This window comes from Coenobita brevimanus, chromosome 39 (genome assembly GCF_032717465.1).
Source record: "Coenobita brevimanus isolate Jiangsu-jjx chromosome 39, ASM3271746v2, whole genome shotgun sequence".
Classification (NCBI taxonomy): Eukaryota; Metazoa; Arthropoda; class Malacostraca; order Decapoda; family Coenobitidae; genus Coenobita; species Coenobita brevimanus.
In genome coordinates this window covers 14,499,199-14,525,654 of record NC_136992.1, presented here as the reverse complement: position 1 = coordinate 14,525,654, position 26,456 = coordinate 14,499,199, and the positions used below count along the sequence as shown (strand labels likewise).

The following is a 26,456-nucleotide window of genomic DNA, read 5'->3' as shown; positions in this document are numbered from 1 at the left end:
TCTCCCTCCCTCCACCTAACCTACATATACCCTCTTAGTCAATCTTTCATTCTCCATTCACTCCACTTGTCCAAACCACCTTGGTGTATGTCTCCTAATTTTCTCAGCCACATCCACATCCATCACACAATGCTCCTTCACTTCTTCATTCGTCATCCTGTCCCTCCATGTCACCCCACAGTACTATCATACAGTGACTTCTTAACTTCCATACACACCTCCCTATTTCTCATCACTGCTTTCAGTGAACCAACAACCTTCCTTTCCTGCTGTACCCTTTCAAGCACTTCATCCCCCAAATGTCCGTCCGTACTCATCACACTACCCAAGTACTTGAATGCACTCACATTCTCCATATCCTCACAATCCAACCTCACTACATTCTGTGACTTCATTCCTCTCAAACACCATAACCTTACTCTTGTTTACATTAACTTTCAGATTCCTCTTCTTACACACTGTCCCAAATTCATTCACCAAACCTTGCAACTCCCATTCATCTTCACTCAACAATACTGTATCATCAGCAAACAGTAACACCGGAATCTTCCACATCTCACCCTCATTCATTAGAGCCACCCCCACATCCGCTGCCCTACTTTGCACCTCCTTTACAACCCCATCCAAGTATATCTTAAACAGCCATGGAGACATCACACAACCCTGTTTCAGTCCCACATTTAGATCAAAGAACCCACTCAGCTCACCATCCACTCCCACCGTAGCCCTGTCTTCTTCTTACTTACTCTTCACAGCACTCAGCAATTTCCCTTCCACTCCATATATTCTTAATACCTTCCACATACCTTGCCTGTCTACTCTGTCATATTCCTTCTCCAAGTCCATGAAGGCAGCATACACTTTCTTTCCCTTCACTAGATACTTCTCCACTAAACATCATAGAACAAATATCTAATCTACACATCCATTTCCCTTCCTAAATCCCCCTTGTTCTACTCCAGCTAGCTCCTCTGTTATATGTCTAACCCTATGAATGAGAATTCTAGCATATATTTTTCCAGTCACATTAAGTAGGCAAATACCCCCATGGTTACCACATACTTCTCTCTCCCCTTTTCCTTTGTATAAAGGAACAATTATACCTGATTTCCAGTCCTCTGGAACCCTTCCCTCTTCCCAAGCCAATCTACACAACTTCCATATCCACTCCACAACAATCTCACCCCCATACTTCAGCACTTCACCACACATTCCATCAATTTCTGTGGCCTTTCCCATCCTCATCTTCTTCATTGCTTCCACTACTTCCACCTTACTGTACTGATATCCCCCTCCCTCCTCTCATCTCTTCTTCTAGCCATTCCCCAGCCACTTATACTCACACTGCTCTCACTTTCTACATTCAACAAATCTTTAAAGTGCTCCTTCCATCTCCTCAATTTCTCTCTCTTCTCCACCAACAATCTTTTTTTCCCATCATTCACTCCCGTACTATTTCCCCTTTCACACTGTCTTACTTTTTTTACCTTCTTCCAAAATTCTTATTCTCCCTCCGTTTTACACATAGATTCCTTCCAAACTCTTCATCCACTTTCTTCTTACTTTCCGTCACCAGTCTCTTAACCTCCCTACTCCTGCTCACATATACCATACCTCTCTTTTCTCTCTCATCTTCTGCCCTACCTCTACTTGCTAACCATTTACTATATGCCTTCTTCTTTTGTTCCACAGCTCGTTCCACCTCATCATTCCACCATGCTGTCCCCTGCACACCCCTGCACCTCCTCCTCATTCCACAAACCATCTCACGCTGCACCTATCTCTTCCGTGAAAATCTTACATACGTCTTCCACCCCTTCCAACTGCTCTAACTCATACCTTCCCAGTCTTTCTTCCACTATGCTCTTATACCCCATCCTAATGTTGGAAAAAAAATGTCAGGGTGATGGTGATGATAATAATAATAATCCATCCATCCATCATCCAATCCTACATTGCCCCATGAGGAGTGTAGGAGCCTGAGGCAATAATAATAATAATAATAATAATAATAATTGTATTAGTATTAGTATTATTTTAATTATATTATTATTGTTGTTATTGTTATTTACCCCTTACCTAACAGCTAGTTTAGCCTGTTGATTATGAGAAGATTTCTTTAATCTGAATAAAATCATTTGGCCATGGCAAAAAAAAAAAAAAAAAAAAAAAAAAGAAGAAGTCATCTCTGTGTACGGTTTAATCAAGATTTCAAACCTTTTCTCCCTTTCATTTCCCTACTCCATTCTTACGGGTCGAGGGGGAGAAGTCAGGATAATGGTGATCATAGGAGCCTCCAGCAGTTGGATTGGTAGTGTGTGTTCCAACCATTCCTGTAAGGTAGTTAGTCCCACCTAGAGCAGATATTTAAGAGGATACAGCACAGTATATGTCCCTTTAATGTGTTCTGATATGTTTGTACCCTGTTAAGATTCCCTTGACATGTACAGACTCACTCTTAACCCTATCAGGTTTTTGGGCCGGGCACACTATGTCTGTGCTAGAGTCAGCCACTCTCACTCTGACTCACATCTTCACGCCGCGATATTTTTCATTGATCCCTCTGTGTAAGTACACTTTTCATGATAGACTGTTGGTTGTGGTGTCATTTTAAAGTTGAATACCTGTACTTTATCACTGTATGTTCAATAAAGGAGAACAAAGAAAATATAATGTCAAAATGACAAGTTAAAGTTAGGAAAAAACCAAAAATTTTATACCTTGCCGTAGAAAAATATTCGGCAAACAAAGACTAATAAAGATATGTAAATCTGGTTTAAGCCATGCAAAACTACAATAAATTACCATTACATTAATATATAGATTATGGTAATTGTTGCATTTTATTGCGCAGTAAAATGAAAGAAATGCAAAATTTTATTTTAGTCTCTGCCACATATTTGTTTCACAATCTTTTTCTTTGATTGGTCAGTGTAAATACACTTTTTATGATGGGATGCTGGTTGTAGTGTTATTTTGAAGCTGAATAGTTGTACTTTATCATAGTATGTTCAAAAATGGAAAACAAAGAGAATTAAACATCAAAGCGATGAGTTGAAGTTAGGCAAAAACCTTAAATTTTATACCTTGTTGTAGAATAATATTTGCCAAAAATAAAGTAATAAAGAAACAAAGCCATGAGTCAGACCAACTGTGCAATACCCGCCACGCATAGAATAACCATTCCGTGACATCATGCTCGAGCCTCTTTGTTATGATGCGTAAATGGGATTTATGGGGAATATTTTACAAAAGTTTCTTAAAATGACGATTAAAAGCGTCATCGGAATCTCTGAGGTTGGATTTGAAATGATGATCAAAATCGTCATCGGAATCTCAAAGGGTTAAACACAGCCATTCCAGACAATTGCCACATGTGCATCTCACCTTACACTCTAAAGCGTTTAACACTCATACCCTTGCATGAAATGCTGGGTAGGGGTGGGTCACTTCTCCAGTAGGAGAAAATGGTGGTCTTTGGCTGTATGGATCAGTTGTCCCTCATAGCTTAGATGTGTTTAGTAAAGCTGCCTGCCATCATCAGGCATGTGGAAGCTGGTCACTGCATTATGCATGTGATGTTGGTGGTGATGATTTACTTCTTGCCAGGCAGCTAGTTTAAATGTCACAATGAGAGGTCTTGTATAAGCTGAATTGAACTGTCTGGCAGTAGCAAGAATAGAGTAACAAAAAAAAGTTATCTTCGTACTGGAGAGGTTAATGGAGGATTGTAAATGAGTTACTACAGAAGGTCCCCCCCCTCCCCAGCTACATAAAACTGTTTGGGAGTGACAGATAAGTACAATCTTGTCATCGTAGTTAACCCTCCGTGTTCCGACTGATTTTTCACCAATGACCCCTCCCCCCAATCCTGACCAGTTTCGGATTTTTTTTTTTTTTTTTCTCAAACCTCCTCTTTTTGTGAGAAACAATGACAAATCACAAAAAAGTGCTCACTTGAGCCTAGAAGTGAGCTGTACAGGTGACCCTCCCCACACTTGGTACCGTCTTCTCTGGAGCCACAGAGCAACTCTCACGTTTTCTATGGTAGGGGTAACTCTTCCAAACCACTCAAAATAGGTAGGTATTTGTTCATTTGGTACAAATTTATATGTAGTACAATGATATATTGGTTTTTATACACAAATATCGGCGATAAAAGTATTGTTTCACTCACCGAACACATAAAAATCGCCATTTCTTGCACCAGTGACTCACTGTGACTGTTGTTTCAACTTACAGTCTATTTTTCAACTTGCATAGGACTTTCCCACAAACATACAAGTTTACACATTATGTTACAGTTATCACATATATTTACAGGCCTTACTACTATAGTGAGCTTCATATATTACGAGCACACACAGTATCAGAAGTTTACAAAGGTGTGGTAGTCCCAGAAACAGGGCTCCACGCACAATCCTATGTTGCAGTCAACACACTTGTACCTCATGTCTTTTCTATGAGTGGTTGGTCATGCTCTTGAGTGACTACATACGTGACAGTGGCGTTGGGGTCTAGAACAGTTTGGTTGAAGAGGGATGAGGCTGGGGAAGTGTCGTCCTGTGAGGCATCAGGGAGTCTAGCCGGCAGTGGCGGGGCGGGGACGGTGGTGTGGCCTTTCCTCAGCATATTTAGCGATAAGTTCATGAGACAGCTCCCTCACAAACCCCTCGAAGGTCTCTGAGGTACTCGTAGTCAAGGCGTGGAGGTAGTGGGCATGAGGACCGTGATGTCTAGCAGGTGGAGAAACAGTGTTTTGTACCAGTTCAGTGTGGTCCTGGCACATTCCACACTGGAAATCATGGAGTCAGACTGGTCAACCTGCCTCATGTTGATGCTGTAGTTAATAACTGACTCTGGTTTCCAGACGTGGCACCTCCTCTCACTGCGGTGATCCATGGAGTTGCGGTGCATCAGGGGGGGTGCACCGTCGAAAGGAGGAAAACTTCCCTGTTGTGGTTCCATACGGTGGCGAGGATGTTATTTGATTGGGGGGGGGGGGAAGCCTCATTCTTATCAAGTTTCCTCTCAACCTTGACCATATGATGGCTTTTTTTTTTTTTTTTTTTTTTTTTTTTTTTTTCCCCTCCACGGTACCACAGACTCTGGTGTCATGAAGGTGGAGGAACCAAGTGAGAATGGGGCTAGTGTACCAGTTGTCTAGGTACAAGACATGACCACGATGAAGGTATTCCTCTATCATAGTCTTCACCACGGCCCCAGAGAGTCCAATACTTTGATCTTCTGTTATGTCTTTCTGTGCGCTGGTGTACAAGACTTTGTCTTATACATAACCAGTTTTACAGTCACACATAACGAAGATCTTGAACCCAAAACAGTGTCACTTGCTGGGTATGTACTGCCGAAAAGAAATAAGGTCTCTCCACAACACGAGACCCTCATATGTGACAAGGTGTCCGTAAGGATAGAAAGATAAGCGGAGCTTTTCCTGCAGGTGAACAAAAACCATCCTTTTTCTCCTCATTCCATCTGTGTTATTAGCATTTGCATGGTCGTCGGTGTCGTAAAAGTGGAGGCGGCTCAGAATGTGCTGAAATCTGTTCTGATCCATTACCTTCCCAAAGAAAGGTGTGTTTATCATAGGATCTGTAGACCAAAATGCTGGAATTTGTCGTTTCCTTACAAAACCCATCAAGAGAACCAGGACAAAAAATATAAACATCTCACCTGTCATCACTGGGTAGTCACAATGCTGGGAGTGCCTGCCCATTGTAACTTCACACTTGCTTAGGCGGTGCTGGCTACTAGCGAACGTGTTTGTTTTTTCCACTATTTGCTCCACAAACTACTCACCGAAGTATTGGTGGAAGAAATCCACTCTGGTGGAGCCTGCGTGGAGGCCAGGTGCGGTACAGCCAGTTCGCCATTCCTCTGTGAACTGATCAATGATGGGAGTGAAATGACCCCCATCTTCCCAGTCCCACGGCACATCAATGTTTCCAGCCTCGTCTCCATTGTTGCCTTCATTGGGGAGGAGAGGGTGGTGGGGTAGGTTGGGGAGATGGAGAGCGGCGTCCTTCCCCACTCGCGCTCCTTTTACCATTCTCTTTTCCCTTCCCCTTCCCTTTCCTTCCATTTCCCACATCATGGGGTTGTGGGGAGGAAGCGCGGGAAGTTTGTGGGGTGAAAAAGGTGCTGGGGAGCAAATGCTCCCTACCTGCCCGCTCCCCAGGTGCTCCACGTGCTTGCCCTGGAGCTGGCTCCCCACCACCACCACCACTTTCCCTTTCACTGGCGCCCACCACACCACTCGTGCCATCCTCAGACAGAGCACTAGGCCCATATCTTATCTTTCTCCTTGCCGCCCCTTCAGCTCCTCGCGGTGAAATCCTCTCCCTTCCCAGCCACGAGGGAACACCACAACCTGTTGCTCCGTCTTCATCCTCATCCTTGTCCTCGTCATACCCTTCGTCTAGGGGCCGGAGAGAGATGTGTGCACATGCTTGGGGTCCTGGCTGGTCTTCCTTTGCCCTGCGGTACATCACATACTGCACCTTCCTTAGTGACGGTACCTCCTCATCACTGCTGCTCGTTTCTTCCTCTGGCGCCACACAATCTTTGTCCTCCACATCGTCGTCAATTGGAGAATCACTCTCGCCTGTGAAGGCATCAAGGGTGGCTTGAATTTCATCGTGAGAGGGACCTTGGTGGGTGCGCCATGTCTTGAGTGGGTCACTGCTAACAGGTGAGTGACCAAGACAATGGTGTGCAGGGGTCATGCAGGGTCAAGGAGTGTCCCCACCTGGCAGCAGATAGTGGAAGGTCTCCTGCGTATGCTTACCAAAAATCATGCGCGAAACTTGAAAAATGTGCAAATGACGGACCTCGCAATTTCAAAACATACCAGTACATCAACGGGTTTCAGCATGAAAAAAAAGTTCTGACGTACCCATACATTGACGAGACATGGCGGGTTAAAGGGTTAAGTGTGTTTTTTTTTTTTTTTTTTTCCCCCTACTACAAGGGGTCTCCCTAAGGCAGCATTGTATCTCTGGGCAGTAGCATGATTAGAATTCATATATCTTATAATGTCACCTTTCTGACGTCATCTTTCACATGAGGCGTATTGAGGACAAAAGTTTGTCTGATATTTCGGTTCTTGTAAATCTTACTTTCTTTAGGCTAAAGGTCCAAAGCTAAGAGAGGTTTGATTTGTATCTCTGTGAGAAGATGATTCACTTTGATGAGATGTAGCAGGGAGAAAAGTAATGGATATGCCTTGAATGTGAACTAAACACAGTAGGTTTATATGTGAACTTTTGTTTTTGACTATGTAATCATCACAGCCACAAAATTCCATGAATGTGTACTAGGGTGTTTCATCAGTATAAAAATAGAGATATGAATATTGTGGTGGCAGTTCATATTGATTGGTTCCTTATCCCATTTAAGTAGAAAGAGTTTTACTTATTTTTTTAGCAATTGCCATTAATTTAAGGGTCGCATTTGTTGGCATATTTTTACAGAAACAGTGATAAAAAGCGGAACTTTACAAGTGAAGTTGATGCAAAAGTGACAATCTCAGTGTGGACTACAGTGGAGTTAGGTAAACTAACCTTTGTCCCCTGAACTGTTTTTAGTTATTGTGCACGATTTTTAGATGGAACTGTTTCTGCTCTTTGTCCTTGCATCATGCGTTGAGCACCTGGATTATTGCAATTCCTCGTTCTGGAGCATCATTTATAACTTTCAAATTTTTTACCAGGTTGTTGAGGTCTGGGGTGTAGATGGCTTGAGGGATCTCGTGCTGAACTCCAGCCTTAGCAGCCATCCACTCTAGCATTTCTTTCTTTCGGCTGGTCACAAATCTGTCCAGGGTGTCAGTGGTAGAAATGCTGAGATTTTTTCCCTCCAGCCTCTTCAGACACTTCCAGGCTGGCTGGCAAAGGTTTTCCAGCATCCTCTGCCTGGTCTCCGGTTCAAGTCTCTCGTTGAAGAAACCCCAGGGAGGCGGACTCCTCACTGAGTTACCAGAGGTGACGTCGAAGGGCTTTCTTTGTCAGTGATGCCACCTCCTGGTCCGGGTAGTTGAGGAGGTCCTTGAGAAAGACAAGATCATGGCTTTGGGCCTTGCTTGGTATGATATCAACTGGTGTGTTCTTCGTCACATCCTTCCTCAACGCCATGTATTGTTCTTGGAGTTGCTTATTCTGCTTTTTCAGGTTGGCCTCCGATTTCACAAGGAGGTTGACCCGCCTTCAACATTCCTTCAGTTTCTCTGAAACCATCTTTGCCGCATTCGAAATTGGTGCTATGTGGTCCTTGTGGCCATATAAAAACAAGCAAAATGTCTTGTTTGGAAGGAAGGCAGGCCGAAGAAAAATCTGGAAATTGGGCCATCTTGACAAGCCACACACCATTGGACATGACCTCAATTGACCTATAGATAAGGTCAAAATTGGTGTTATCAGGCAACTGAAAAATGCAATCAGCCAACAACAAATATCTGATAACCAGATTAACGGGATTTATGTGCAATAGGACTGGCAAAATTTCAAACAACTGTAATAAGACTGTATGCACTAAGCAAGAACCCACACATTAAGCACTTTCCATGACACCACCTTGCCAGCAACTCACACTGAGACACTGAACGTCACTTGAGGTATTGAAACAGTACATGCTCACAGCTAGACTTCAGGAGGGGGGAGGGGGCTTGGCAAATTCCTGAGTCACACTTGGCAGAGGTAACCAAAAACCGTATCACCAGTCCAGATGTGGCAAATGAGTGTGACCTCAAAAACGCTTCAGTTTCCGAGAGATTTTTGGGGACAGTGGATCACATCCACAAGCAGGGTTGGAGCAATTATACTTCAAAAATTTAATTACGATTACAATTACTTTTGTTTTAAAATTACAATTATAATTAGAAATACATTTGGGAATAACAATTACATTACACTTACAAGTACTGCAAAACAAAATCAGTTATAATTACGGTTAATTACAGATTCCCAAATTTGGAGAAAAAAAATCGTTATGGTTAAGAAAAATACAAAGTTGGCATTGTAAGGTTGTCCTTTATGTACAGTGGCACAAACTAATTTGAAAACAAAAATCAAGATTTCATTTATGTACAAGTTTCAGACTGTAACTAAAGAGCCTGTAGTTTTTGAAACAATTCACTATTGCACTTAATTAACCCCTAAAACGCGGGGCGTCGCGTTTGCGACGCTCGCGAAAAAGGACGTAACGGCGGAGCGTCGCGTTTGCGATTCAAGTTAATTTTGAATAAACGCGGGCAAGGATGTACCAGCTGGTATTGTCTATCAGTACCACCACCCTTTAGCTACAATTAGCATACTTTACCTTTGTACTACTGACCTCCGTTGTTGCCAAGTATCGCGTTTTCCCCCCCCTTCCCCCCCACCACCACGGCCCGGCCAGCCTGGCTGTGATACATGGCAACGCTCTGACTGCTCAGAACTGTAAATCTGCGCTCTCCTCTCACAAGCAGTTTATGCTAATAGGAAACGCTTGTTTACCCAGTTGTAACACTAGCTTTTTTTCGCACGGTTTGCCCCTGTTTAGCGTCAGTTTACCGCAGGCTTTCAAAGTGACATTATGGCGAGTTCTAGCTCTTCCGAGTCAGTGCGAGCGGCCGACAGGAACGAGAATAAAGTGACGGGCGTAAGGCAGAATAAAAAGTGCACTGCGGTGATCTTTTGGGAAGTAATATGATTGAAAATAATGTAGTATACATGTTTTTAGCTGTGAAAATGGAAATGTTTGTTGAGTGACGGGAAGACCGCCGTCGCGCTGCATGTCGGCCGTACGCTTCGTTGATTTTAGCCTTATTTTCAGTGCTTATTGTACAAATACGGATTCCAAACTACCTGTACGTTGTAGTATAAAGTTTACTGTGACAGAATGAGCTGTGGTAGAGGGGAAACCGGGTTGCTGGAGGTGTGAAAGTGAAGATTTTGTTACCCAACTTTGCAAGTCTCCACAAGTCCTTGGGTAGTCCATGAAGGCTCAACACCTGTCTCTGGAGAAAGTTGAATGTAAGTACTATCTGCCATACCAAGTATAATGTTCTAGGGTTAATCTCTGATTTTTGGCTAATATTTTCCTACAGGTACTCAGACCGCAATCGAACGCCGCCACCCAGGGGGGGTCGGCTGTCGATGCCCGCGTATTAGGGGTTAATAACTATCTATCTATATACCTAGGCTGCTTCCCCCAAGGAAAGGGAGGTAGCCGAGACAGGACGACTCACTCTCCATTTACTCATCCATTCAAACACATTCATTCGCATCTTAGCCCCAAAGGGGAGAACGGACAGATCCTCACCGCATCACACCGCACAAGGGTCAACTGCGCAATGCAATCAGTGACATCCGCAGGAGGGCCCGACAGCAGAACTGGTTTACCCCTGCCACATCATAACAGACCCATCCCCTTACCCGCACCTGACCTGACTAGCTGATCAGACCAAATGCGGGAGAATATCCCCTCAGGGCTGCGTCATCACTTATTCATTCACAATTTCTCTCCATTTATTTCTGTCACGCACAGCCACTCTTCCTTGCTCAACAGACATCCCTCTCGCATCCAGCGCTCTCTTCACACTGTCCATCCATCCTATTCGTGGTCTCCCTCTCAGCCTTACATTTCTCACATCAGATCTAGTTATCTTTTTCACCAATCGTTCATTATCCATTCTCTCCATATGCCCAAACCATTGCAACACCCTCTGCTCAACTCTACCAGCCATCTCCCGAACAACTCCAGTTCTCCTTCGCACTTCATCATTTCGCACTCGATCCATACGCGTCACTCCACACATACTCCTCAGACATCTCATCTCCATTACATTCAAACTTTTCCTCTCTGCTACACCCACATTCCATGTTTCAGCCCCATATAATGCAGTTGGTACCACAACACCCTCATACAGCCTTCTCTTTACATCCATTCTAAGCGAACGACATTTAAACACTTTTTTCATTCCTCCCAGCACCTTTCCTACTTCATTTATTCTAAACTTCACTTCTGCATCTATTCTTCCATCCACAGCAACATGTGACCCTAGATATTTAAAACAATCTACCTCCTCAAGCAACTCACCATTCAAAACTATATTCATCCCCCTACCATCTATCAACCTCGTACACTTCATCACTTTACTCTTATTCTCATTTACTTTCAATTTCCTCCTTTCACACACCCTTCCAAACTCCTCTACCAACTGTCTCAATCTCTCCTCTGAATCAGTCACCAGTGCAGTATCATCTGCAAACAGCAGCTGCTTCAGATTCCACTCTCCTCCATCAACATTTACCAGACTCAGACCACCTAAAACTCTTGCATTCACCTCCCTTACAACACCATCCATGTAAATATTAAACAACCAAGGCGACATCACACATCCCTGTCGCAGCCCCACTCTCACGGGAAACCAATCACTCACAGCATTTCCCACTCTTACACATGCTCTACTATTTACATAAAAACTTTTCACCCCTTTTAGTAACCTACCATCAAGTCCATACAATCTTAAAACAGTCCACAAAGCCTCCCTATCAATTCTGTCATACGCTTTCTCTAAATCCATAAATGCCCAAAACACATCCTTGCCTTTCGCTAAATACTTTTCACACACTTGTCTCACAGCAAACACCTGATCAACGCATCCCCTCCCTCTCCTAAAGCCACACTGCTCATCACTAATCACTCCCTCTGTACCCTCTCTAACTCTCACAATTAACACTCTGCCATACACTTTACCTACAACACTCAACAGACTTATACCCCTAAAGCTAGTACATTCATACTTATCACCCTTGCCTTTATACAACGGGACCACACAAGCACTTGCCCAGTCAATTGGCACCATACCTTTCTCAAAGCACACATTCAACAATCTTACTAACCAGTCAACAATAGTCACTCCACCACCCTTCAGGCATTCCACAGCACACCCATCCATACCTGCAGCTTTCCCTGTTTTCATATCCTTTACTGCCTTCTCCACTTCTTCCTTCGTGATCAAAGAATCATTCAACTCTCCCAACACATTTATTCCTTGCACCCTTCCATCTGCCACAATCTCACACTGAACGGAAAGAAGTGACACCAAGCTGAGATCTGTTTGAAGTGAAATAAGTTCCGGCACTGCTGAAAACTCGCTGTGATGGAACAGATGTAGCAGTACACCCAATTACCTCTCTTGCAAGGTTCTTGAGTGGATGCAAAGCTTGTGACACTTTTCCTGTATAGCATTGGATCACTGGAAAATTGGAGTTCCTTCCTCTACATACTGCTTCAACAAAAGATTCACTGACACTGTGCTTCCCTCAGATCCCTGTTGATTTTGGAGCTTTGGTGAACATTTTGGTATAAAAGAGAACAGTGTGGGTCCTTTAAATTCCAGTAATCCTTCAGCTAGATCATCCTTGTCAAACTCTTTATCCATTCTTGACCCCTCGTGAACCACCTCCAATTCTTCAAGCATTTCCTTGACATATGGCAGCTCTCGATCCTTCTGCTCATGTAGTGAAAGCCAGTCCAGTTTGAACCTAGGATCCAAAATAGCCATCACTTGAACATCTCTCATTTCCAAGTATGGATCCAATCTTTTCTTCACAGAGTCCAGTAGCACTTTAGCCAGTTGTTCACATTATTGTAATTTGGTATTATGAATTAGATTCTCCAGTAAGTGTTTAAGTCCCTGAATCACTGGTCCAATAGCAGTTATGGTCACTTTCTTCTGTCTCTCCACACCTTCATGGCCTCGTGAAAAGGTTCGAGGACAATGCACAAGCTCCTTTAAGGCAGAAATCATTACTGGCATGAATTTCTTACTCCTCTTCTCTCTCTGGGACAGGAGATCATTGCATTATTCACCTCTACAGGGTTCTTGAGTATAGATTTCACCATTTTCAGCTGTGAATTCTATCTTGTGACAGTTTGTGTCTGGAGAACAATCCCTTTAGATCGAAGGTACGGAGCAGCTACTATTAATTTCCTCATTGAGTTAATCAAGGATGCAATTTTACGAAGCATTGATGAGAGTAGTGTAATTTTTACATTTGGGTGAGTAAACCCATCTCCCACACACAGTTGCAGAGTATGTGCAAAACATCGCATTCTTTGAGGAAGGTAAGTCAGAACATCTTCTAAGCAAATATCCTCATCAGTGATGTTGGGGTCACATGAATTTCCAGCCCCCACTTCTTCCTGATCTATTAGAAACTTGGCAAGGAAATGTCAAATGCATTCACCGTTAATATGCATTATCAGCTACAACTTTCTTTACCCTCCCTTGAGTACTGAACCAATTGACAGTTTCCTCATAGGCAGATGCATTGTTAAATGCTGTGTGTTGGCCTGATTTATCACAGCCAAGGACATGAGACTTCAGTTCCCAGTCTCTGTTAACAAAGTTCACTGATGGGAAGAGTGTGTGTGTGTGAGCTGTGAGGAATGTGTGTCTAGGAGAGAGTGTGAACAAGTGTGTCAAGCCTTCTCTCTCTGTGCCCTTTTATTCAGTCCATCCTTTCCCAAGCAACCTAAGTAGGAGGAGTTCTCTGGTGACATTGGCACGGTGACTGGTAAAGTCTAGAGATTAGGGAGGAGCAAGGGCTCTGGACCATACCCCTCTTCCACCACAAGATCCTTGGCCTCGGCATTTCTGATCGAAGGGGGACAAGGAGCTGGGTCAGGTCCAATGAGACAACAGGTGTTTGGGGCAAAGTCAGTAGAACTGTCAAAATGTGGCATAGGTGGGTTAATCCCGGGGCATCTTAATCCCATAATGACAGCTTGGTACAGGGTTACCTTACCAGTACCACTTTCCTCCCCTTTCACAATTACAGTTGTTACAATTAACTTTTCGGTTAATTAATTACAATTACTTCAATTTTATTTTCAGTTACAAGTATAATTACAATTACTATATTTCTGTAATTAATTAAATATCAGTTAAATTAAAATTACAGTTACTCCACCCTGACCACAGGTGATATGAACAAATTGTAGAATATTCAAAATGTGAAACACCCTAATGTATATTCTACATTTTGTCATGAAAAGCATAGAATGAATGATTTGGTATGCCATAAGGCTATTTTTATGTTACAGTAAAATCTGCTAAGAGTTTTTATGTTTAAAATGCTTTTATTAAAGTCCTCATCCCATCTTTAAACAGGAAGAAGAAAGGTTCGGATAATGATTGTATTGAAGTGAGGGGATAATACTATTGCATATACTTTTCAGCTCTTCCGGGAACCAAAGTTGGACCCTCAGATTGTGACCAAGTTCCTGCCAGCCCTAGTCTCACTGATGGTGGATGATGATGTCCGACGCTTCAATGCAAAACTGCCATTGGATGAACGCGAGTCAGCCATCACCATCATTGAACACTCAGGTCATTTCCATATTTCTTATACTGTCAAACTATGTAGAGACTATAGTTTTATGATTACAAGTACTCCAACATTTTTACCAGCAGTGGCAGCGTAATATACAGTAAAGTCTCTCATATCTGGCATAAAGCTGCCAAGGGGGTGCCTGTAGTTAACTACTGACAGATAGTGACATAATGCCCTCCCCAACCCCCTCAAGAGGAGTGTAACTCCCTTTAAATCCTTGAACCTGTGCTATATAACTGTTCAAACATAGAAAATGAACCTTAAATACTGTAGTAACCAGATAAAATGCCATTGACTTTACTGGAGGATCCCAATATCACAAATAGTCACAGAGTACAGTATATAACCTATAGGAAAAGAGGGTTTGGTGTTTGACCACTGCCAGCTTATACTTATAATGCTGTGTAAAGCAGTTTTAAACAAGAATGAAGGTTAGTTATATCAAAAACACACACACGATAAGCCCTTCCTGCCTACCCAGTATGTGTTAGAACAGTAGCCAGTTTACCAAGTTATTTGTTAAGTATGTAGTGGTACCATATAAACCGGTTCTCTGTGTATAGGAGTATGTTTTTCAATATAAAAGCTCACATTGACAGTCCGCAACACAATGTCTCTCTTCCCTTACCCCCCCCCTCTCTCCCAATTTTCCTCTCTTCTCCATTCTTTCTTTCCTTTCCTCTTTATCTCCTTTGCTTCTGTTACTTCTATCCCTCTCTCAAATGCATTTTCGAGTTGCATTCAATAGTTATAAAAAAAACAATGGAAAGAAGGAAATTAAAAAAAGTGGGGAAATAAAACGTACAACCCCTTATCCATGACCAAGACTGTTTACTTAAGCCGATGCAGGCAATTTTGGCCCCACTGCAGCTGACTTAAGTGCTCACACACACACACACACACACACACACACACACACACACACACACACACACACACACACACACACACACACACACAAATGCAAGGATGAACCCAAACTGTTTTATAGATTTGTTAATGGCAAACTGAAACAAAAGGAAGGAATCACCAAGCTGAAAGTAGATGGAGAGGTCTTTAATGATGCGGCAATGCAAGCAGAAATAATGAACAAACGTTTCCAGTCAGTTTTCACTAAAGAAAAGGAGCTTGTGGAAGGGGAGGGAGTGATTAGAAATGTTCCGGTGATGAAAGATATAAAAGTGGAGGTGCAGGAAGTGTATAAATTACTGGAAACTCAAGATGTAAGGAAAGCCCCAGGACCTGATGGAATTTCTAATTGGGTACTGAAGGAATGCAGAGAACAACTGGCGGATAAAATTCACAGCTTAATTGTATGCTCACTGGAAGAGGGGAAAGTGCCAAAAGAATGGAAGAGGGCAAATGTGGTACCAATTTACAAGGGAGGAAACAGGGAAGAACCCCTGAATTATAGACCAGTGTCTCTAACCAGCATGGTCGCAAAATTGTGTGAGAGAATCCTGAAAGACAGATGGATAAAATATCTGGAAGAGATGAATATTTTGGCTGAATGTCAGTTTGGATTCAGAAGTGGAAGGTCATGTGTTTCAAACTTGTTGAGCTTTTACTCAAGAGCGATTGATGTGGTACAGGAGAGAGATGGTTGGGTGGATTGTGTGTACTTAGACTTAGAGAAGGCCTTTGACAAGGTACCTCATAAGAGACTAATGTGGAAACTAGAATATATAGGAGGACTAAAGGGGAAACTTCTGGAATGGATGAGAGACTTTTTGAGAGACAGACAAATGAGGACAGTAATAAAGGAAAAGATGTCTGGATGGAGGGAAGTAACAAGTGGAGTCCCTCAAGGCTCAGTGTTGGCGCCAGTAATGTTCCTGATTTATGTAAATGATATGGTAGATGGAGTGAACAGTTATGCGAGTCTGTTTGCTGATGATGTAAAGATCTTGAGGAAGATAGAGGTTGAGGAGGATTGTAAAATACTGCAGGAGGATTTGGATAGGATACACAATTGGAGCCGGACGTGGGAAATGAAATTTAATGTAAAGAAATGTAAAATATTGGAAATGGGTAAAAGTACCAGGAGACCATCACTGAATTATTTTTTGGGTAATGAATTAATCACAAAAAGGAGAGAAGAGAAAGATTTGGGAGTGCTGGTCCAAGATAGTTTGTCACCAGAAAAGCACATTAACAAGATAGTTGGAGAGACTTATAAGCTCTTGACTAACATAAGAGTAGCATTTCATTATATGGATGAGGAAATGATGAAAAAATTGATAGTGGCCATGATCCGCCCCAGGTTAGAATATGCAGCGGTAGTGTGGTCCCCACACAAAAAGAAAGATATAAACAAGATTGAGAGAATACAAAGAACAGCAACCAAGATGGTCCCCAGTCTGACAGACCTGTCATACAGAGAGAGGCTGGAAAAACTGGATTTGCCTTCGTTAGAGGAAAGGAGAAAGAGGGGAGACATGATTGCGGTGTTCAGGACCATGGTGGGAGTAGATAAAATTGACAAAGAAGATCTGTTTGTATGGGATAAGAGAGCAACAAGAGGACATGGAATGAAATTGAAAAAGTCAAGCTGCTTGAAGGATATCAAGAAATATAGCTTTCCTTACAGAAGTATAGACTTATGGAATAGCCTGGACAAAGAGATCGTCCAGTCTAAAAACATAAACGAGTTTAAAGTTAAATTCGACTTATTGAGGAACAGCGACGGAAACCCACGAGCATAGTACATTCCGTGTATATCACAATTAGGTATATTCTTAAATATTTGGAACGACTTAGACAAAGAGGTGGTGCATGAGAAAAACATTCATGTGTGTAAAGGTAGACTTGATAAATGTGGATATGGAGACAGGACAACACGAGCATTGCTCAATTCCTGTATACTACAAATAGGTAAATACAAATAGGTAAATACACACACACACACACACACACACACACACACACACACACACTGGAGGAGATACTAAAAAATGCAAAGAATCTTATGGAAAAAGAGGAGTTCAAAAATGTATGGATAAAAAGATGCCTAACACAGGAGGAACTGGAAGTACTGAAAGAGAAGAGGGAGGAAGCAAAAACAAAAAATGAGGGAAGATCAAAAGAGAAGAACACATTTTTTTACAAAGTAATAGGATTGTAGGTATGAAAGTGGTACATAAACAGGAGGGAATAAAAAGGAGGAAGGTAGTAGAACCATGTCATGACAAGTATATAAACAAGATGATAAAGTTGATGTACTCAAATGTGGATGGAATGGTATCTAAATTATTAGAGATGAATGATTATGTCAGAGAAAATGAACCACATATAATATGCCTAACTGAAACAAAATTAACACCAAGGATATCAAATGACATACTAAACTTAGAGGAATATAATATATGGAGAAGAGATAGAGACTTAAAAAAAAGAGGAGGAATTATAATATTAACTAAGAAAAATCTAAAAGTCAATGAAATAAAACTAGATATACCCTCACAAGTAAAACTTATTGCAGTAGAGATCGACACATCTGAAGGGAAAGTAATTGTAGCCAATTTGTACATGCCACCCAGATCAAACACATGGGAAAGAGACGAATATGAGGACCTGGCAGAGAGTACAATTCAGAGTTTAAGAGCATTACTACATAAAATGGAAGAGAAATCAGAAAGAATTATACTAACTGGAGATTTTAATACAAATATAAATTGGAATACTCCAGATATAATAAGCCAAGAGAGCTGTTGGGACCAAAAGCTCCTGGATCTCATGCAAGAATTTTTCCTAATGCAACATGTGAGGGAAACCACCAGAAAAAGAGGACTTGATGTACCTTCAATGCTAGATCTCATATTTACTAGGCAAGAAAATGATATTGACAGTTTAATGTATCACCCTCCACTCGGCAAAAGCGACCATGCAGTACTAAATTGCAACTTCAAGATAGCATATGACATAGTTAACCGCAATGAAAGTTACAAAAAGAGCCTAAACTATAAAAAGGGAAATTATCATGACTTAAAGAAGTTTTTCTTAGAAGTTGATTGGGAAAATGAGCTTAGAGGACAAGATTTAAATGCTGTATATAAAAAATTCTGTGAATGTTATGTAATAGGAGTCCAGAAGTACATCCCACAGCACAAAGAAGCAGATAAGAAAATACAGAAATGGTTCAATACAGAATGTAAAAAATCAAAAGAAAGAAGAGATTTGTTGTGGAATAGATATAGAAGACACAATAGTGAAAGGGTATATAATAATTACAAACAGGCAAGAAACAATTATACAAGAATAAGGAGGGAAGCCCAGAAACAGTTTGAGGAGGACATCATAAATAAAAGTAGTGATCAACCGAAGCTATTTTACAGCTACATCAGAAGCAAAACTAAAGTAAAAGATATAATACAATCCATTACGGACGAGGGAATCACCTATACACAAGAGAAAGATATTTGTGAAGCACTAAATAAGAATTTCCAATTAGTTTTTACAGAAGAAAAAAATTTTGAGAGGGACTCTGTGGAACATGCATGCCCACACATACTACCAGATATACAAATATCAGAAAAAGTAATATAGGAGGAGTTAAGTAAATTAGACAGAGGAAAAGCAAATGGTCCTGATGAAATTTCATGTTGGGTGTGAATGTGCAAAGGAGTTAAGTAAACCATTATTTTTGATTTCAAGAAATCCTTGAGTCAAGGTAAACTACCTGATATTTGGAAGAAAGAAAACATTGTCCCCTTATTCAAGAAAGGGAATAGGCAAAATCCACTCAACTACCAACCAGTATCACTGACTAGTGTTGTAAGCAAGGTATTAGAAAAGCTTATAAGAAAAGCTTGGGTAAATCACCTAGAAGAACACAATATGATAACAGAAAGACAGTTTGGCTTCAGAAAAGGAAAATCATGTGTTACTAATCTGTTGAGCTACTATGACAGAGTAACAAACACAATACAGGAAAGGGAAGGATGGGTGGACAGTATCTATTTAGATTTCAAGAAAGCATTTGACACAGTACCACACCAAAGACTTTTATGGCAACTGTACCATCAAGGAGGAATTCGAGGCAAACTGTTTTGTTGGATGCAAGATTTTCTCATAAAAAGAGAAATGAGAACAGTACTAAGGGGAAACTACTCATCATGGAAAGAAGTGACTAGTGGAGTACCACAGGGCTCAGTGCTGGCTCCAATCATGTTTTTAATGTATATAAATGATATAGATGGTAACACTGGAAGTGAAAGCTATCTAAATATGTTTGCAGATAATGCAAAAATACAAAGGAGAATTACTAACACAGACTCTTGTAAAGAGCTACAAGAAGAATTTAAATAAACTTCATGAATGGAGTAATACATCTATCTATCTATATACCTAGGCTGCTTCCCCCATGGAAAGGGAGGTAGCTGAAACAGGACGACACACTCCCCATTTACTCATCCATTCAAACACAGTCATTCGCATCTTAGCCCCAGTACATAGCAAATGGAATTCAATGTGGACAAGTGTCATGTAATCAAGTTTGGTAAAAGTGGAAACAGACCTGATTGGGATTATACGTTAGGAAATACGAGTAAAACCCTACACACATCAGAAAGAGAGAAGGACCTAGGAGTGATTATCAATAACAGACTCTCTCTGGCTGACCACATCAGTGAGAAGGTACGGAACATGTATACACTGCTTGCAAATATGAGAATAGCATTCATATGCATAAATGAAGACATGCTGAGAAGGATAATAACATCATTCATCAGACCAACCCTGGAGTATGCATCAGTAGTCTGGAGTCCTCATCTCAAAAAACACATAGACAAGATTGAAAAAGTTCAGAGGGCCGCTACAAGATGGATACCAAGCTTAAGGGATCTAAGCTGTGAAGAAGGACTAAATAAACTGAATCTACCAACACTACAAGAGAGAAGGAAAAGAGGTGACATGATAATGCTATATAAATGCATATCAGGGAAGGAGAAAATAGACATAAATGATTACTTAACATATGGGGAAGCATCAGCAAGAGGACACTGCAAAAAACTGCATAAGAAGAGAGGTGATAAAGACGTAAGGAAATTCAGTTTCCCAAACAGAGCAATTGATCAGTGGAATGCACTACCGAATGAAATAGTGTGTGCCAAAACAATTCACAAATTTAAGGATATGTACGATAAATATGGTTTAAGACACGGGACAGTATGAGCTTGACTCATTCCTTTAAAGATACAATTAGGTAAGAACACACACACAGTTAATAAGAGAATCCATTATTAAACTAAAGATGATAATTGAACAAAGAAATATAATAATAATAATGGGAGATTTCAATTGTAGAGAAGTTGACTGGAAAAGTATGGATGCTGGGAGCAATGAGGAATCATGGGGAAATAAATTAATGGAATTGGTGATGGAGAACATGTTAACCCAAGTAATTAAATAAAATACAAGAATCAGGGATGATGATGAACCATCAAGGCTTGACTTAGTATTCACAAAGGACCCGAATTATGTGAGGAACATAATCTACCAATGCCCCTTTGGTAAAAGTGATCATCTGGTTATTGAGATGGAATGGTGAGAGTAAGGGATGTAGAGAGAGATGAAAACCACAGAGAAAATAGATACAATTATGGGAAGGCAGACTTTGCATCCCTGAGGAACTTTTTCCAAAATGTAGACTGGAGTAAAATGAATATGATCACAAATGTTGACGAGAAATATGAGTTTCTGATAGAAGTGTATAAAACAGGAGTTAGTAAATATGTTCCAAAATTTTTCTCAGCTATGGAAAGGCAGAATGAATGGTTTAACAACAAAGTGAGAAGAAGGTATAGTGAAAGGGCTTGGGAGGAGTACAAGTAGGTAAGAAATGAATATGCAAGGATGCGGAGAGAAAAAGAAAGGAAAGATGAAAAAGATATTGTAACTAAATGTAAAAAAAAGAGCCAAAATTATTTAATAGGTTTGTAAATGGTAAAATGAAAGTTAAGGACAGTATAATACAATTGAGGGATGGAGATGAAACTTACGAAAAAGAAGAATTGTGTGAAATAATGAATATCAAGCTGCAGTCAGTCTTTGTGTTGGAAGAGGAATTTAGGGAACCTGAAATAGAACCCATGATGATGGGAATGGCAGAAATTACTGTTGACGTGAATGAGGTGCTGCAGCTGATGAGGGATTTGGATGTAAGAAAAGCAATGGGACCAGATGGTGTGGCTGAATGGATCCTGAAGGAATGTGCTGACCAGTTAGTGTGGCCTGTTTATGTCTTCATCAAGACTTCGCCGGAAAATGGACAGTTACCTAAAGATTGGAAAAGGGCAAGTATTGTGCCAATCTTCAAGGGAGGAGACAGGGAAGATCCACCCAGTTATAGACCTGTATCACTTACTAATATTGTTTGTAAAATTTGTGAGAAAATTATTAGAAGATGGATAAAGTATTTGGAAGAAAATGAAGTGATAACACCAAGACAGTTTGGTTTTAGGGAAAGAAGATCATCTGTTACTAACCTATTAAGTTTCTACAGTAGGGTAATAGATGTCATACAAGAGAGAGAGGGTTGGGCAGATTGTGTCTATCTTGATCTCAAGAAAGCATTTGATAGAGTGCCTTATAGGAGACTGCTGTGGAAGTTGAAGACCTTTGGAGGGGTGCATGGGAAACTATTAAAGTGGATGGGAGATTACTTGATAGGAAGGCGGATGAGAACAGTTATGAGAGATAAGGTTTCACAGTGGAGAAATGTGACTAATGGAGTACCCCAGGGCTCTGTCTTAGCCCCAGTAATGTTTCTATGTAAATGATTTGCCAGAGGGTTTAAATAGTTACATGAGTATGTTCGCAGATGATTCTAAAATCATGAAACATAGTAAAGGTACTGATAGTTTTAAAAAACTGCAGGAGGACATGGACAAACTCCACAGCTGGAGCCAGACTTGGAAAATGGATTTTAATGCCAAGAAGTGTCATGTATTAGAAATGGGAATGAGTGAAAAAAGACTGCACTGGACATATAAAATGAGCAATGAGATAATTAAGATGAGAAAGACTTGGGAGTGATTAATCAGGATGACTTGTCACCAGAACAGCCTATAAACAAAATCATACGAGGAACTTATGGATTACTGACCAACATGAGAGTGGCTTTTGATTATATGGACGAGGAAATGCTGAGGGAGTTGATAGTGACCATGATAAGACCAAGGCTAGAGTATGGTGCTGTGGTATGGTCACCTCATAGAAGCATATTGATAAACTAGAGAGGGTTCAACGGATGGCAGCGAGGATGATACCATGCTTAAGGGAACTCACCTACAAGGAGAGATTGGAAAAACTTTTTTTTTATATTTTTTTATTTTTTTTTTTATTTTTTTTTTAATGTGTTCGACTCTGGGCAGAGGCTTCACAGCCTGCTATCAAGGTCCAGCAGTCCTCCTACTCACCATACACCTCTACATGTCACCACTTCGGCGCTAACACCCACCGTCCATCTTGAATACATGCTAAGGCTGTCTAATACAGGACTGGTGTAGTGGTATTAGTGGGGGTATTTTTACGACATGTCAGCGGGTCTTCTGGTAGATCAGTAAAGCCTGATTTAATGAAATTCAAATCCTTAAACTGTTCCCTGCCCCAGCGGGGATTTGAACCTGGGTCCGTTAGAACGGCAGCCCACCTCTCTACCAATTGAGCCACGCCACGCAGTGTTACCAGCACTGCGTGAGAGAAGGGAAAGAGGTGACTTGATCACGATACTTAGAAATGTAAGAGAATTGGAAAGGGTGGATAGAGAGGATCTTTTTGTGTTGGATGATGGAAGAACAAGAGGTCATGACTTCAAGTAGAGGAAAAGTAGATGTCCTAATAATCTTAAAAGGTTCAGTTTCCCGAATAGAAGCATAAGCATTTGGAGTGACTTAGACGAAGAAGTGGTGCAGGCAAAGAACATTCATGTGTTTAAAACTAGATTAGATAAATGTAGATATGGAGACAAGACAATACGAGCTTACCTCAGTTCCTGTATACTACAAATAGGTAAATACACACATACACACACACACACATACACACACACACACATACACACACACACACATACACATACACACACTGTAACCAACGTCAAACATGGCCGATAATGTATACATTGAGGGACTCGAATTTCCAGGATTTGATAGAAATAGCCAACGGCCATACCACGTTGAGTACACCGCTTCCCGTGCGATCAGCGAAGTTAAGCAACGTTGGGTCTGGTTAGTACTTGGATGGGTGACCGCCTGGGAACACCAGATGCTGTTGGCTCGTTCTCCCTACGTGTGAAGTGGGGTTGGTGGAGGATTAGTGCCCCTCCTTGTAAAACAATTAACTCTAAGCCCTTGGCCACCCCGTTTGGGATACGTGGCGTCTGGCAATGAATGAATGAATGAACTAATGTCATGGATCTGGTTAAAACATTGATTATGAGGATTAGTGAACTTGAAAAGAAAGTGGAGAATCTAGTGCTAAAGGATGTGTCTGAAAACATGGAGATTACTATACAGAATCTGATCCAGTCCAATGAGACGGCGAATGAGATCAGAAATTTGAAGCGTGAAAATATCGAATTGAGGAGAAAACTAGAAGAGAGTACTAATAAAACGGAGAAGGTGAGCAGTGTATTAGAAGAGCATAAGGCAAAGTGGGCACACGTAGAAGAAGAACAGAAAGAAGTGGTCAGCTTAAGAGAAATCATCCAGGAAGAAAGGGAAATGAACAAGAAAAAAATTGGAAGAAAATGTAATGAAAATACTGTACTGAAGAAAAAAGAGAAAATAGTGAGAGAAACTGTAGAAAGGAACAGATGTGTGGTAATATTTGGAAACAGGGAGGAGGAGGAAGAAAAGGTTAGATCCGTGAGACTCGAGAGAGACACGAACCTGGTGAGAGGAATATTAGGCAGGATTGATCCCAAAGGAGACTAGTGGGTAAAAAAAATTGAGGAAGTAAGGAGGATAGGGCCTTATAAGAAATGGGAAACAAGACCAATGAGAGTCAAGCTGTCATCAGCAAGTGTAGTAAATGATATACCTAAAGTGTCCTGGAAATTAAGCAAAGAGGCAGGGATGGAAAATACTACAATAAGAAAAGATTTGAATGAAGAAGAAAGGGAAGTTTTAAAATCATTGAAGGAACAAGTAAAGGAAAAAAATGATAAGAGGACAGAGGAAGAATGTAATACTTTTATTTGGAGAGTGATGGATATGAAAGTAAGGAAATGGTATGTAAGGAAATAGATGAAGGAAACTAAGGGGGATGGCTATGAAACATCAGAAATTGAGGAAGTGGTACCGACAGAGAGAAGGAGAGAAGATGGTATAAAAAACATCAAGAATAATTTGAAGGTGGTATATACTAATGTTGATGGTTTCATATCGACAAGGATCGAAATTAACAATTTCTTGAGAGAACATGAACCTGATGTCATGTGCTTTGTAGAGACCAAATTAAGAGAAGATATTGATGTTCATTTGGGAGATGGTAAATACAAACTGTGGAGAAAAGACAGAAAAGAAAAAACAGGAGGAGGCGTGATGATAGCAGTGAAGAACAATATAAATGTAGATACCGTGGAAATGGGAGAAGGCAGGGCTAAAGTGATATATATGAAATTAGAAACTGGAGAGAATGTTAAGAGTGATATGGCGGTAGTGTATGTTCCCCCTAAGACGAGAGCATGGAATGATGACGAATACCAGCAGATGTTGTCAGATATGGCTAGTTATTCGCAAAAAATAATTGAGAAAAGCAACAATTTAATTTTGGTGGGTGACTTTAACTGTAAAGAGGTGAACTGGGAGGAATGGGACTCAGGAGGCAGCGAGGATTCGTGGGGCACTATAATATTAAATATAATAATGAATAATGTGATGACGCAATGGGTCAAAGAAGAGACATGGTTCTGAGGTGAGGACACACCAGCAAGGTTAGATTTACTGTTTACTAAAGAACCTGATGTAATAGAATCATTGAAATATTTTCTGTCGTATAGGAAAAAGTGATCATGTGGTCATTGAGTTCCAGATGATAATAGGGAACGTCGAGCCAAGAGACGAGCTTCATAGACAGAGAAGATACAACTTTGGGAAAGCTAATTTTACAGGATTGAGACCAAGGATGAGGTGGAGGGATGGAGTTAAGAGGTATATGAGGGAGGGGGGGGTGAGTTGGGGGGAGGGAAGTCAAATGGTGGGTGACAGAGTGACTTGGAGGCGTTTTGTCTGCGGCCACCCTTTGCGGGATTAGGGCGTCGGGCTATAGATAGATAGATAGATAGATATTTTTTTGAAAATGCAGATTGGAGAAAATTCAGAGAAACAAGAGAGATACAGAAGAAGTGGGATATCTTTCTAGACCTCTATAATTTGGGAGTGGAAAAATTTGTACCAAGAGTAAGAGGGAAAGAAAACAGGAAAAAGGAGTGGTTTAATAGAAGGTGTATGATAGCAAAAAAAGAGAGAGATAAGGCGTGGAACAATTGGAGAAAGAGAGGTAACAACAGAACAAAGGAAGAATATAAAAGAACTAGAAATGAATACACAAGAGTACATAGAGAAGAAGAGAGGAATTTTGAAAAAGGTACAATAGACAAATGTAAGGATGAACCCAAACTGTTTTATAGATTTGTCAATGGCAAACTGAAACAAAAGGAAGGAATCACCAAACTGAAAGTAAAAGGTGAAGTCTATAAACATGAAGCAATGCAAGCTGAAATAATGAACAAATGTTTCCAGTCGGTTTTCACTAATGAAAAAGAGTTTGTGGAAGGGGAGGGAGTGCTTAGAAATGTCTATCTATCTATCTATTGCCAGACGCCTCAATCCCATTTGGGGTGACCACAAACAAATCGCCTCCACGTCGCCCTGTCCCCCGACATTTCACTGCCCTGCTTCCAACTCACACCCCCCTCTCTCATATACCTCTCCACTCCATCCCTCCATCTCATCCTCGGCCTCCCCCTCCCTCTTCCCTCCTCCACCTCACTTACATACACTCTCTTCGTCAGCCTTTCACCCTCCATCCTCTCCACATGGCCAAACCACCTCA

At 41.0% G+C, this 26,456-nt stretch overlaps 1 protein-coding gene and 1 non-coding gene across 2 annotated transcripts in view; both read left to right on the top strand.

Moving 5' to 3' along the window:
• The window catches only part of NELF-B (negative elongation factor B), a 162,362-nt gene that overhangs the window by 92,343 nt on the left and 43,563 nt on the right, over positions 1-26,456 (top strand). Inside the window, exon 9 of the mRNA XM_080270148.1 lies at positions 14,245-14,395. Within this exon, the coding sequence (XP_080126274.1) occupies positions 14,245-14,395 (151 nt within the window). The remainder of the gene's footprint in view (positions 1-14,244; positions 14,396-26,456) is intronic.
• Positions 23,557-23,675, top strand: LOC145396930 (5S ribosomal RNA). The gene has a single exon (XR_013896879.1). It is a non-coding gene; the product is annotated as a 5S ribosomal RNA (ribosomal RNA).